This window comes from Pyxicephalus adspersus, chromosome 2 (assembly GCF_032062135.1).
Source record: "Pyxicephalus adspersus chromosome 2, UCB_Pads_2.0, whole genome shotgun sequence".
NCBI lineage: Eukaryota > Metazoa > Chordata > Amphibia > Anura > Pyxicephalidae > Pyxicephalus > Pyxicephalus adspersus.
In genome coordinates this window covers 17,582,475-17,595,961 of record NC_092859.1, presented here as the reverse complement: position 1 = coordinate 17,595,961, position 13,487 = coordinate 17,582,475, and the positions used below count along the sequence as shown (strand labels likewise).

The 13,487-nt window shown below is 39.0% G+C and overlaps 1 protein-coding gene across 4 annotated transcripts in view; it reads left to right on the top strand.

The window, feature by feature from the left end:
- The window catches only part of BRD4 (bromodomain containing 4), a 38,948-nt gene extending 27,301 nt beyond the window's left edge, over nucleotides 1–11,647 (top strand). For all 4 annotated transcript variants that reach the window (XM_072399756.1, XM_072399753.1, XM_072399755.1 and 1 more), the window contains exons 12-21: nucleotides 416–526; nucleotides 619–671; nucleotides 1,033–1,327; nucleotides 1,419–2,072; nucleotides 2,595–2,701; nucleotides 3,304–3,463; nucleotides 4,792–4,916; nucleotides 5,384–5,583; nucleotides 6,410–6,611; nucleotides 6,693–11,647. In XM_072399756.1, coding sequence (XP_072255857.1) covers nucleotides 416–526; nucleotides 619–671; nucleotides 1,033–1,327; nucleotides 1,419–2,072; nucleotides 2,595–2,701; nucleotides 3,304–3,463; nucleotides 4,792–4,916; nucleotides 5,384–5,583; nucleotides 6,410–6,611; nucleotides 6,693–6,764 — 1,979 coding nt within the window. In that variant the 3' untranslated portion in view covers nucleotides 6,765–11,647. The remainder of the gene's footprint in view (nucleotides 1–415; nucleotides 527–618; nucleotides 672–1,032; nucleotides 1,328–1,418; nucleotides 2,073–2,594; nucleotides 2,702–3,303; nucleotides 3,464–4,791; nucleotides 4,917–5,383; nucleotides 5,584–6,409; nucleotides 6,612–6,692) is intronic.
- The last annotated feature ends 1,840 nt before the right edge of the window (nucleotides 11,648–13,487 follow it).

Here is a 13,487-nt window from a genome sequence, read left to right as displayed (position 1 = left end):
GACACTTTTGGTGTGATCATGCATTGCATAGCCTTGGTTTGTCAAGTAGCTGATCCAGTGATATGCAGCCAAGACAGAAGCAAGTTCATGTGAACTAAAAGTGGCTGCAGGAATTCAGCAGCACTAGGATGCAAGAAAGGATGATTTATTAATGGTTTTTGGGGATATAAGAAACAGGCAAGTGTTTTATAACTTGTTTAAGTAAAACCTCTGGTATGTTCCTGTCGCTTTACTCATTAGGAAGATTCCCGATTTCATGGCTAGATTTACACAGTATGTATCGGGATGTAATATGTTACCGTCCTAGGAAAGGGGTTTTCCCAGATTCTGGGGTTACAACAGTATGTAAATAGCAGGTAAGATTATATCTGAGTTTGTATCTTTAGCTACTAACAGTGTTCTCTCCTATTTACAGATAAAATTGAAGCTCCCTCATCTGGTTCTGGTAAGGGGAAAGGTTTCTCCTCTTCTGAGTCTGATAGTTCAAGTGAATCCAGCACCTCAGACAGCGAGGAGTCAGATCCAGGTAGCACATTCAAACAATATTTAAGATGAAGTACTTGGTGTTCTCAATAAGCCTTAGAAGTTGAACTGCAAACTTTTTTTTTTTTTTTTCAGAAACAACACATAAGCAGAAGAAAAAGAGTCACTCAGGGAGAGAGTCTAGAAAGGTAATTGCTGTAAATGCAAATTAAACTTTAAAAATCCAATATTCCTATATTATTTAATTTATCCAGCATATATTCTTGTACCTAGATTTTTGAATATCCTTTATTTCAATCAATTGGTCACTATACTTCATGTACTTGCAATAACTTAGTACTTTAATACTATTATGATATAGTAAATGTAAAATTGGTAAATTATTTTTTTCTTGCAGTTGAAGTGTAGTTTCTCCTTTAAGTGGGGTAAATGTAATAAAACTTATTTTCCTAGTAATGCATTCATTGTGTTGTATATTAGCATAATTTCATGTTTGATCAGTAAGCTGTAACAAATATTATTTTCTGACTATTTTTTTTCTTCCGACAGCATCACCACCAACCCCATCCTCCACAGCAGCCTCTTGTTCCACCGCCTAATATCCATAAACCATCATCCCCAACCCCTCCACCTTCTTATGCCGCACCTCCCAGCTTGGACACTTCCCATCCATCTCTTCATCATCCGCTTCATCCTGCAAATGTCTTTGATGCAGTTAATGCTCACTATGGACAGGCAGGTCTGCACCTTCCACCACCGGATCTTCCACCACACCTCACAGGTGGTCAACCAGAACGATGTTCTCCACCTCATCTCAACCAACATGCCCTTGTTAGTCCTCCAGGTTAGTCTCATTGATTAGTAATACTAGGGAATGACAGCTTAAGTTATTGAGTTTTTGTTACATGGCTCTAACTTTATTCTTTGTTTTACAGCTCTACATAATGCCATGCCTCAGCAACCTTCCCGCCCATCAAATCGTGCAGCTGCCCTCCCTCCTAAACCTGTACGGCCACCATCTGCATCACCGCCCCCAGCGCAAACGCATCACCAACCACCTCCTCATTCTCTCATTCATCATTCACAGCCTCCTCATGCCCTGCTAGAAGATGATGGCCCATCTTCCCCAAATAGTGGGCTCCCTTCTTCTCCTGTTCAGCTTGGTCATACGCAGATGGCCCTTTATCTGCAGCAGCTACAGAAATCTCAACAGCCTCCCGTGCAATCTCCTCTTCAGCCGCTTCTCCCTTCTGTTAAAGTGCAGAACCAACCACCATTGTCTGCTGCTTCTCAGTCTATGCGGCTTTTGCAGAACCTGCCTTACCCCTCACCTTCTTCCTCTGTTAGCACCGCTCCTCCCCCTGCTCCTCCTCCATCCCACGTGCATCAGTTGCAAACACCACCTACAGCTTCCCAACAACAGCCAGCAGTGCAGGCGCCACCACCTCCTCAGCCGCCACATCCAACCCTTCAAAGTGCAATGACTGCTCCCCATCAACAGCTTGTACACCAGCAGTCTAAGCCACAGCAAGTCATTCAACATCACCATCCCTCACCACGGCAGCAGAAACCAGAGCCATACTCTGGAGGTGAGTGATATGTCTGTGAAGAAAAAGCATCCCAATAACTGACAATTAGCTAGCTAAAGACCTGAGCTGCATGTTCATTTTGAATTAGTGATTCAGGAGGTATTTAATACAGATGATCAAAACACCAACCAGGCAAGCAGTTCATTTTAGAACCAAGTCAACTTAAATAATATCATTATAAGTTCCCTCTAATGATTGAGCTGACTTTTTTGTTTAGAAAGTGTGGGGACCCCTGCTATTTCTGTATACCAGGGGTGCCCAACAAGTGGATCGCAATCTACCGGAAGATCGCAAAGGCAACGCGAGTAGATCGCGGAGCCCTGTTTTTCAAAATAAAGTCTACCGCCCACTGGAGTTAAGTCTTAAGTTTTTATTGTTGGAAGATCATTTTGACCTGGTCATTTTAAAAGTAGCTTGCAAGCCAAAAAAGTGTTGGCACCTCTGCTGTATACTAAAGCGAATATTGTATAAGTTGTCTTCATTGGCTTTGCTTAATTTTCTTTTTGCTTCTGGCATGTCTAGGTCACTTGCGGGAGGCCCCATCTCCTCTCCTTCATTCTCCTCAGGTTCCTCCATTTGCAGGCCTTTCCCATCCTTCGTCACCGCAGGCCGCACAGTCCAAAAAGCAGGTACAGACCACTGATCTTAATCCTTGGCCTGAACTCTGCATGTGTTTTTAGTAGCTCAGCTGTGTGTGGTACCACATTTAAAGAATGGTTTAGCATATGGGTATGATTTATATGTCTTGGAAAGCACACTTGTGATATTGGCTATTCATTTTCTAATTGGTGAAACATACAGGTACCGTAAAGCTAGGTGTAGCATTTTATTAGCGTAATGTATGTACAAACTTGGTAGACTTTTGTCCCTGTACATCAGTTGTCAGAATAGGAAAGGGATAAGCAGCTCTGGGGGCTAATCTGTGGTTTTTTTTTTTTTTTTGAACCATATTCTGATAAAGCAGATAAACAAAATATAACCACGCCACTTCTTCCTCACTGTCCAGACATTCTAGGGGTGAAATTCTGACAGCCTTAGGTTGGGGGAAGTAAGTTTTAAATGATGGTCGCAGTCCTTAGTTTAGTAGGATATCTAGTGTTTTTTTTTCCCAAACAAGATTTTTTAACAGGAATTGGTGAGTCCACTTAGTGGCTAACCTACTTTTATTTCATTAAGGGAAAAAAAAAGATTTGGGATTGGTAACTGTTTAACATGCCTATCTTCTCCCCAGGAAATGAGAGGATCATCAGTGTTGCAGCCTCAGCCACTTATAGTAAAAGAAGAAAAACGCCATTCGCCCTCGTTGCGTCCAGAAGGCTTTTCACCTGGCATGAGGACTGAACCCCACAAACTTCCAGAATCTCTAAAAGGTTCCAGCCTTGTTCAGCCACGTAAGTAATTTTTTATTTGAAGAGCTTGATCAATTTTATGGTCAATCTATAAACCAATCATTTTCAAAATGACCAAGGCAGAGAATTAAACCAATTTGTGAAATAAATCCTTGTAGGATACCTATAGACAAGGAGTTGTCAGCAGTATGACATTGCCAGTACTTTGTTCACATCCCAACACAAGAAAATTCAAAAATTTGGATATGTATCAAATCAGTCAAGGTGCTGTCATGCTCTTTTTAAATGTCCTGTGTTGGGATGTGAATAAAATAGTTACTAAAAGTGACAACATTTTTTAGTAAGTATGTTCTAATTTGCTGGGACTATGCAAGGATGTCCAAGGAGCTTGGTAGCATTACCAGTGGATCCTTGTTGCATTTATGTAGCAGCCAAAGGGACTGTACATGTACAGAAATCCTTGTAGTTTGATTTAGGTGAACAAAAGATTTGTTGTCCATTTTGTATTCAATAAACTATTTGAAATTTAGTATTTACATTAACCCCCCTAGTGATAATCCCGAGTGTGACTCGGGGTGGATTTTACCCGCAAATAGCGGTAATCCGAAATCACACTCGGGGTAGCTTTAACCTAAAAAAAAACCCCAGTTACCTTGCTCTGTTTTTGTCCCCTGTTGTCCTGCTGGTCCCCGCAGGTCCTGGGGACACGTCTGTCGTCTTCGATCTCCAGATGGCGAATGCAGAGACAATCTCCAGGGTTTCCCGGTGACGGCGGGGCGGGCGGATCGGCTGGAAATTTAAATATTTTTGTATTGGATTCAATACAAAATAGCTATATTGAGTCCAATACAAAGAAATTTTCATAAAAAAAATATATGCATGTATAATATAAATATGCTACTGTACACCTACATTACATTTTTTATTTTTTAACAGATTTTTGTGTCTTTAAAGTTTTTATTAAATTTATTAAATATTGAATATATTTCTGTGAGTTATGCCTAAGAATTATACCCTACAATGTAAAATAAATTTCCATGGAGATGATTGGTCCATAAGTGTATATTTGTGACAGGAGGTTGATGTCCACCTGCTTTTATATTTGTGTTACAGATAAAGTTAGCAATAAAAGAAGCGCAGGCACCATATTATGTCTTTGGCTCACTATTCTCCTGGGTCCTAACAGCTCCAACTTAATACTTTGCCACTAACTCAATAAGCTTTCTGATACTGGCTAAAAGGTTAAAAGCTAAAAAGTATATAAAACTATTTAAAGGAAATTCAAAAGTTCTTGCTTACAGCTTTCACGTATTGTGTGTGAACTTTATTCTTGGATGTAGTTTTTATATATTTAGTTTTTTATTCTTTAGGGCCAGAAATGAAGCCCATTGATGGGAGTCGCCCAGTGAGGCCGCCTGAAAGCATCACTTCTCAAGGGGTACCGGAGAAAGAGAAGCAAAAGCAGGAACCGAAGACGCCTGTTGCCCCCAAAAAGGTAAAGCTAATGACGTCAGTGTAATAAAAACTATTTTTATAAGTTCCTGCCTTTTATTTATAAATATATATGAGCACATTTGTCTCTTAATGCACATGATGGTGTTGCAGTCACATCACACATGAAAAAGGTGTCATAAAATAGGCAGTGCCTACAGGAAACTGCATTGTTTGCCTTTCTGTGTGCATGGGTGGTGTGACATTCGCACTGCCTCCTATAAATGGTACACATCACACCATCGTTGCTTGCCCATGGAATAGTATCAAAGTCTCCATTATGCACCCTTTACTGCTATAAATGCTTCAGATAACCTCCAAATTTATTCCATAAAGCATCAGACATTTTTACTTTGATTTATAGTGCATTATACTATAGGAGTCATTCTAAAAGCCTCTCTTTTTATGTTCATGTTAGAGTAGATAATACACCTTTAAACATGAATTTATTAAGTGACTGTTACTTCTTAGGACCTGAAAATTAAAAACATGGGCTCGTGGGCAAGCCTGGTACAGAAGCCTCCGGTTACCCCAACTGCACCCGGGAAGTCATCCAGTGATAGCTTTGAGCTTTTCAGACGTGCAGCTCGGGAGAAGGAAGAAAGAGAGAGGGCTCTCAAACTGCAGGCTGAGCAAGCAGAAAGGATGCGTAGGGAGCAGGAGAGGATGAGGTGAGTAACCATACCTGAATTTAGTACAATTTACAAGAAAGCACAATCATGTGGATGATTAAACATAATTGATAAACTTATATATGTTCATACAGCAGGAGGACGGAGTGGGTGCAGTGTAGTGTATCGGTGCCATTTACTTAACTTTTACTATTCATTCTCGCCCCTTTGTTGTACGTCATTATTTATGCCTGGTTTCAGTTCACCTGAAAGGGATTCTCCCTCCATTGCCTGGATCTGATTCAGGCTGCAAGAGTAAAACTCATGGCCACTGCATCCTGCAGGAAAACTAATTTATTTTTTGTATTTCTGATTGGACCCTGTTAAAGTGCTCGGACTATTCTTTCTGTAATTCCTAGGTGGCCCATATAGACTTTGGTTCATTGTGGAGCATATATTCTAGAGAATTAAATAATTAGAAAACTGTGAAACCTCTAAATATTGGCCTCTTCTGATTTGGCTTATAATCGTAACTTGTCACTACATAAAGTTAGAAATACCTGTCCCTTTGTGAATTTCTTTAAATTTTGCTAATGGTGTCACATGCTTAGCTTCCTGTTTGTGTGCTGTTACAACAGGGGCCACCTTGATGTACACTACACATAGCCGTTACCGTATTTTTAACCAAATGGGGCTGCAATCCAAACCCTCTTTTTAAGCAAATCTGTAAAAATTTAAAATATTAACACAGCAAGTTTGCTTACTGTATAATTCTATCTAACTATTGCTGCATTATATCTACTTTGTGTAGACCCATGTTGGTAAAAATGCATACTCTTACAAAATATCTGGTCTTATATATGGTTATGTTTGTTGCACACATTAGGTCTCGAGAAGAAGATGATGCTCAGGAGCAAGCAAGGAAAGCTCATGAAGAGGCTCGAAGGAGGCAGGAACAGCAACAGCAGCAGCCACATGTGCAAACCCCTCTTCCTACACCTCCACCTCCTGCCCAGAGCTCACAGCCAATCATGGATCAGAGAGAGATGGACAGGAAACGAGAACAGGAGCGGAGACGGCGACACGCGGTAACTGTTACTACATTTGTATTTATTTAATAAAAATTTGTTTTAATATGCTAGATACTAATGTTTGTCTTCCTCCCACAGATGACTCCTTCGATAGACATGAATTTTCAGAGTGACCTGATGGAAATATTTGAACAGAACTTGTTCTCTTGAGACTTCAATATTCTCACTGTCACCTCCACCACTTTACTCCCTGCAGCCCAACCCCATGAATTCTATTCATATTTTTTTTTATGTCATGATGAGGGGCAGAGAGACACCTACCCAAAAGACGCTGAAATTATTGCCCTTCGTGTATTTTATCTCCCCACCCTTGTATGTGGATACACAAAGCCTCTGGAAGTTTTGAGTTTGGAACAGATGTATGGCCCTAGTTCGGATCATTGTGCAGTAAAACCTCCTTTTGTTAAACCCCCCTTCCCTTTCTAATTAAGAGCAATTCTGAAGATCATGGACTCTTGGGGGGGTTTGAAGGAGAATTTGGAGAATTTTCTCAGCCTCTAGTTTGTGAGACGTGGAGGGGAAAGCGCTCAGTGGTGTATGAGCTTTACACGCAAGAAGGAATCATTCGGTTTCAATACAAGTGTGCATGGTTGTGTTAGGGCTCAGAGGGCTGCAGAACATTGCTCATTGTGTGCACAAACCAATTTCTACAGCACAGCGCTATAACTGCTGTATAATATTCTAGTTGCAGCCTACATTACCAGTCATTGCAGTTCCTGCACCATTTTGAGTTGATTTCGGAACAGTGGCGTCAAGCACTGTATTCCAGTCACCAAAAGCATGCATGTTTCATACTATATGGAATGTATATATAAGTGCAGAGCACTTTCTAAGAAGTATGTATATTATGGGTTTAAAAATTGAAGTCAGGCCAATGCTGGCTGGATCAACTAAGCTTTAAGCCTTAAAAGGGGAAACGTTTGCAAATTTTCGATTTTGGCTTGCTTTACCAGAGTTTTGCGTCCAGTGTTTGCTCTGAGCTCATATTGGTAAACTAACAGGCGAATTGGTAATGCTCTGCAATTATCTATGCATTTTGTATGTGTGTCGTGTGCGTTCTGTGCCTGATCTCATAAATTGTGTTCACATCAGCTACTTTTTATCCACTCTGCTCTTCTAGTTCCCTTCATCTATTTTTGTACACACATTTCTATGTGCCTGCAATGATTGTACTTTTTTTTTTTTTTTCTTTTAACTTGTACAGTGTCTCTCTGACCTTCCTTGGTTTTGTGTGTGTGTGTGCGTGCGTGCGTGCGTGTGTCTGTGTGTGCCATTAAACACCCAAATCGCTCTTGAATCTCAGGTATTAAATATCCTTTTTCTTACATTAACTTAGCAAGTGCTTAGCCTAAATACCCTATACAGATAAAGCATAAGATCTCTACATACCCTCCACACACAGATAACTTCCGCTTTTCATAGCCTCTTGTATCGTTTCACATGTCTATGCCCTGTGTACTTTAAACATGTAGCTGCATGGAATAAGAAATAGACGTTATGCACACTATTGTTTGTAGTTTTATAGTCCTTTGCTGGGCTTCACCGTTTTTTGCATGGATATCTACATATACATCTGCTGCTACGTCATTCTCCAGTGGCTTTTCTACTCCACATTACCTTGCCCAGCAGGTCTGTGTGCATTGTGTTTTCTAGAGGACAGTTGTCTGTTCCTCTACACCTCTGCATCAAGGTTGGAGAGGAGTTCCATGCTTCAGGGTGTGCGTAAACTTGGCCTTTTAGTCATCCTGCTTGTAAATGCCCTGTCCTAAGCCAGGTAAAGAATAAAAAAAAAAACAGTGTTAGTGGCCTTTTCAGACTAGGCATCGTCCCAACATGGCATTGCACAGTTGTTGTAGCATGATATTGTAGAAGTCGATTACATGACCATGTCATACTTCAGAGGTGCTGCAGATGATTTTAGTGCAATGATTTGCACACAGTAGTCTGCAGGATCCCTATGCCCTCGGTGTGTACGCAGTGCAGCAACGCTGAGCAGCTATACCAGCCCTGTGTGTGTGCGCATGTGTGTAGAACGTGGAAAGGAGGGGCCTTTAATTCTTCTGATCTTGGAGTTAATACCCTATTAATTTGATACAAACTCCTCCACCCCTTCCTACTCACCTTCCCTACTATCTCTGTAATTTTTTTTTTTGTTCTGTTCCTTTTTTATTTTATATATAAATATATATAATTTGAACTGTTTTAAAAAAAGTAAAAAAAACAAACTAAAATCCTTTATGTGCCATAAGCTCTGTTTTCCTTTTATTCTTCCCAGTTCTTAACCCTGTCTCCCTTTTTTAGATAGTGTCCTTGCCCCATCCTCCCCTTCCACATCCCTTCCGAGCAACAGGCACAGAAGTCTGTGTTGTAACTGATTTCATGCAATAAAGTCTTTTTTTTTTATTATATTTCATTTCATTTTACTTTTGCTGCATATACAGAATATATTTATGTTGGTTTCAACCCCCCTTTTGCCGCTGTTGTCCACCCCTTACTCCCACCCCTATAATTTCCTGTTTTTTTTCTTTGATCCTGCAGGAGGGTGCTCTTTTCATCTGTAGGCTGCAGAATGGGTGGAGAGTGTGGGGAGGTACACTTTGGCAATACTAGGGGGGCCTTGTAAGATTGTGAGGGTGATACTTGTTCAGTATTTGCATAGTGATAAAGGGGCTACCGTGATGCTCTGCAGGTCTGGGTAACTCTGGGACTGCTACTTCATACGGCTACCAGAACGATATAAAGCACTCGGCTAAAACAAAAAGGTATTCCGAAGTCGGAGCAATGCATCAGAGCTACAGAACACGACCGCTTCCCTATCTTAGTATATGTTACTGAAGTAAGTCGGTCTTGCTCTGTGTTAACTCTGACGTATGATCGAGAATCTCCTCCCACAGTACTAATAAGAATTGTACTGTCCGAGCTGATGGGGTCATTCCACATGTGATGCTCTGCAGTATTTAAAGTCTTTTCACACCCCGATCTGCCTTTACAATAACATCCCTGACAGTGTTCTTGCACAATTTTCTTTTAGATATTGATACAACCAATATCAGATTGCCTTACTGCCCTCTCGTGGCTGCATCCTTATGTTTCACCTGTGATTTTTATTTAATTTTTTTAAAGTTTTGTACTCTAAACTTTCGTGTGCTCGGTTTTTCTTTTTTTTTTTTCTTTCTACCACACATAAAATCTGCAAAGGTCATAATCTATGGTACAGTATATTGTAAATATGTATTAAAACTTAAACCAGAATCCCAAGGAGGCAAAGTTCTTCTCTGTTTGTTAAACAAGTATTCTTCCATTTTTTTTTTCCACAATAATTTGCTGTTGATTGGAATCCTTTTAATATTTGTGTACTTAGTTCTAATAGAATAGCTGTGACTACCAATACATGTAAATATTCTACAAAGGTCTCTGCAGAAAAACAGAACTTATTATTTTTTTTCATTTTTTTTTTCTGTATAACTAGTGAAAATAAAAGTAAATTAAGAACAGGGTATATTTTCTATTTACATTCTGTTCACATAGTCATATATAATACCATTTTCTACAAATGTATGCAAAGAGTTCAGTATTAAGGTGCAATGTTAGAACTCTCCAAAAAATCGCAGATGGAGATTGTCAGAACTTGTGACTTAGGGGATAAAATCGCTCATCAAACGATTTCTGACATTGCAATAAGTTTTCGTATTTACCCTGTTGATTGTGATTCCTGGCAAAGATGGCGTAAGCTTCGTTCTCGGGGCTGACGTCTTGGCACCATAAAAAATGCATTACATTTGGTAGCCATCTTTTTTAGCTTTTGTTTTTTTTTTTTCTATCCCAAAATCAATGTACAAATACAAGACACATCGACTTGATTTATTAAAGCTGTCTAAGACTGCAGAAGAGACTATCATGGGAGAACCTGGGTGATCCTGTAATGGATTTCCTATTTTGAATATGTTTTCAATCCTTTATCAGGTTTTGCCTGATAATCCATGATAGTCTGACTTCTCTTTCATAAATCAGGCCAAGTGTAAGTGACTTGTAGGTAATGCTTGGCAATTCATTTTAGAGAGTAGGTCACATGATCCAACTGTAAGATCTCTGTACATAAATTTACCTGTACAAATATCAGGGAATGTCAGTTGTTCCCAACGTCTATTGATACGTCTATCTGCATACATATAAAAAGAGACTTGGAGGCCTTTTTAATAACGTTTTTCTGAAGTGTATAAGACAGATCATGAATTGTTTGGGGCTCATTAGCTGTGGAATTTTCTTTTAAATGTTAAATTTATGAACTCGGCTCAAGAAAAAAAAAAAGTCATCTTTGTTGGGTTTTTGTTTTCTGTGTGCACTTGGGGTCTGATACCGGTTTTGTTGTATTTTTTTTTCTAGGTATTGAAATGATATTACTGAAATGTCAATTCTGTCATTTTGTATTTGTGTAGGTTCATTGATTTGAGAATTAGAATTCTTGTTTTTGTTCTGTGAATTTTCCGAGCCAGCCTTAGGTTCACAAAACAAAAACTGAAATCATGATTGGTATTTTTATTTTTTAGCTTGGAGTTGCTGAAATAATTTGTGTCCCGTTTCCTTTATTATAACCATCAGTTGAGCAGCTCACCAACGCTGTGACAGGATTTTTCTTTTATTTTCTCCCAAGAAAAACAGTGTTAGTATCACCTCCATTCTGTATTATTGCCCTTCCTGCGGTGGCCTGAACACTGTGTTGACTTTATATGATCAATGTCATAAATAATATTCCTGCATGTGCAGACAAATTTGGGGTGACAAATTGCATCCTATACCAGTGTCCCAATCTGAGTATGGGTTTTTTTTTCTTTTTCTCCCGACATTAGTTTTTCTTTTGTAATTTTATGCTGCCAGAGACCCCTGCAGAGCATCACAAACTAGATCTAAAGACCATTTAAATACAGAATACCAAATTTATATCAAACCACACATGTATCACGGCTTGTATTACCATGTTCTTATAATTAAAGACTGTCTGTGAATTTAAGAAATAAATAGAAATTTTTACTCTACAGATGTGTAGATTTTGCTTGCAGTAAACTATTTTTCTGGTGTCGCTTCACAAAGTTTTAAACTTTGAAAGATGTTTGTTGAAAGGTTTATAAAATGTCCGTGTCTTGTAAAATGATGGCAGGAATCGTCCAGTCTTTCTATAGGCAATGCGGAGGTGGTTAGAGGAGTGACGTTACAGAAGAAGGGAAAGGAATGGAGAACGCTGTGCTCTTATTATCTTTAATGTAAGTATTCTCCATTTTAATACTGTCTGTAGCCTTGTTAGGTTGGGGTCACCGACTTGGAATTGCTTATGGTCCTAGCATACTTGTCTTTGGCTCAAATGGCTGAACAGGCAACCTCTTTACATATTTATGATTACCATGACCAACAAGGTCTACAATTTGGTGATTGGACTCTAAGATAAGTTGGGTCGCCTGGATTTATTATTATGCAGTATTTATAAAGCGCCAACATATTACGCAGCGCTGTATATTTATTAAGGGTAGCAAATCACAGACCAACACTGGAGGAGGAGAGGATAATCAAGTTGGCCAATTCTTTATGTGGAGTACGATTCCCTCTATCCTCAGGAAAGTTGTTCAAAGCAGGGTCTTTACAATGACGAGGATTTCAATCATGCCGTAAGCATATCATAACCATTGATTGGCTTCCTAATCTGCACTCTTGCTTCTCCTATAGAGGAATTGGACAAACTTCACAAAAGTGAGTTTATAACAAAGCCAGGAATATCTTCTCAGCATGGTACCTGCAAGGAAACTGCTTGCTGTCAGCATTTTTACTATAGATGTCAGTTTTTTCAAGATGGAGTAGATAAAAACTTAAACAGTTACAGCCAGGGTTTAGCTGAAAATCTACCCTTCTTTGATCTAGTTCTTTCAGGTTTTCAGACTTGCCAAGAATTTCCCTCCATATGTGATGCTTGTGGAAGGTAATGCGACACAAAATAATATAAAAATTATTTATATACATCATGCAAATAGGAACTGTGCACATTGTATTCCAAGTCAAAACATGAAGAAAAATTGTATATTTAATTTTGTTATTCTTTACAGGAAGTAAAGAAAAGTATATCAGGAATATTATATTGGGTTCAGTTAGTGAAGTCATTCTGTCAATTATAGGTCTTTCCAGAAGAACTGTGTACTTTGATTAAAATGTTGATTGGAGAGGGGAAAACATATAGAAGTGCAGAAAATCGGTTGCTTGGCTAATGCACCCTGATACAACTTGTGGGGTGACCTCAAAGGTGCTATTTCTGAGGCTAAACCAAGAAATGCAGAATAATTGGAATGTTTGTAAAGAACGCAGACCAATATTCTATACAGAAAGTGAAGAAAAGGGAAAGACACAAATTTCATATTTTTTGTCATGTTTAAATTTGGAATAAAATGTGCAGTGTTTACAATACATTTGTCTGTATTATGAAAATAACTGAGGATTTTTAGCTTTAATACCATGTTCTGAACACAACTGTATATTATAATTTATTGTTGTTTAGTCCCAACTTCTTATCCCCCTTTTTTTTTGTATTGCATTATCTTATGAAGTCACAAATTTGTCACTAGAGGAACAAGCCTATAATGAAAGTTTTATAAATTGCTCAGGTCCCCCGGGCATATAAAGGTGAACAGGTAAAGAGCTGCCGTGAGTAATAAGCAAAGGTCAACAAACACAAATCTGGTCCTGCTGCTATCTTGTGTAGACTGCAGACATGCTTTGTATGTACACCGCACGGTTTACACATTTAGCCCAGGGATCTTATATATCAGTGGCCCTTGATAAATTTTTGGTGAACCCCAGAAAAATTTGGACATTATTTGCAATTTATGTTTTATG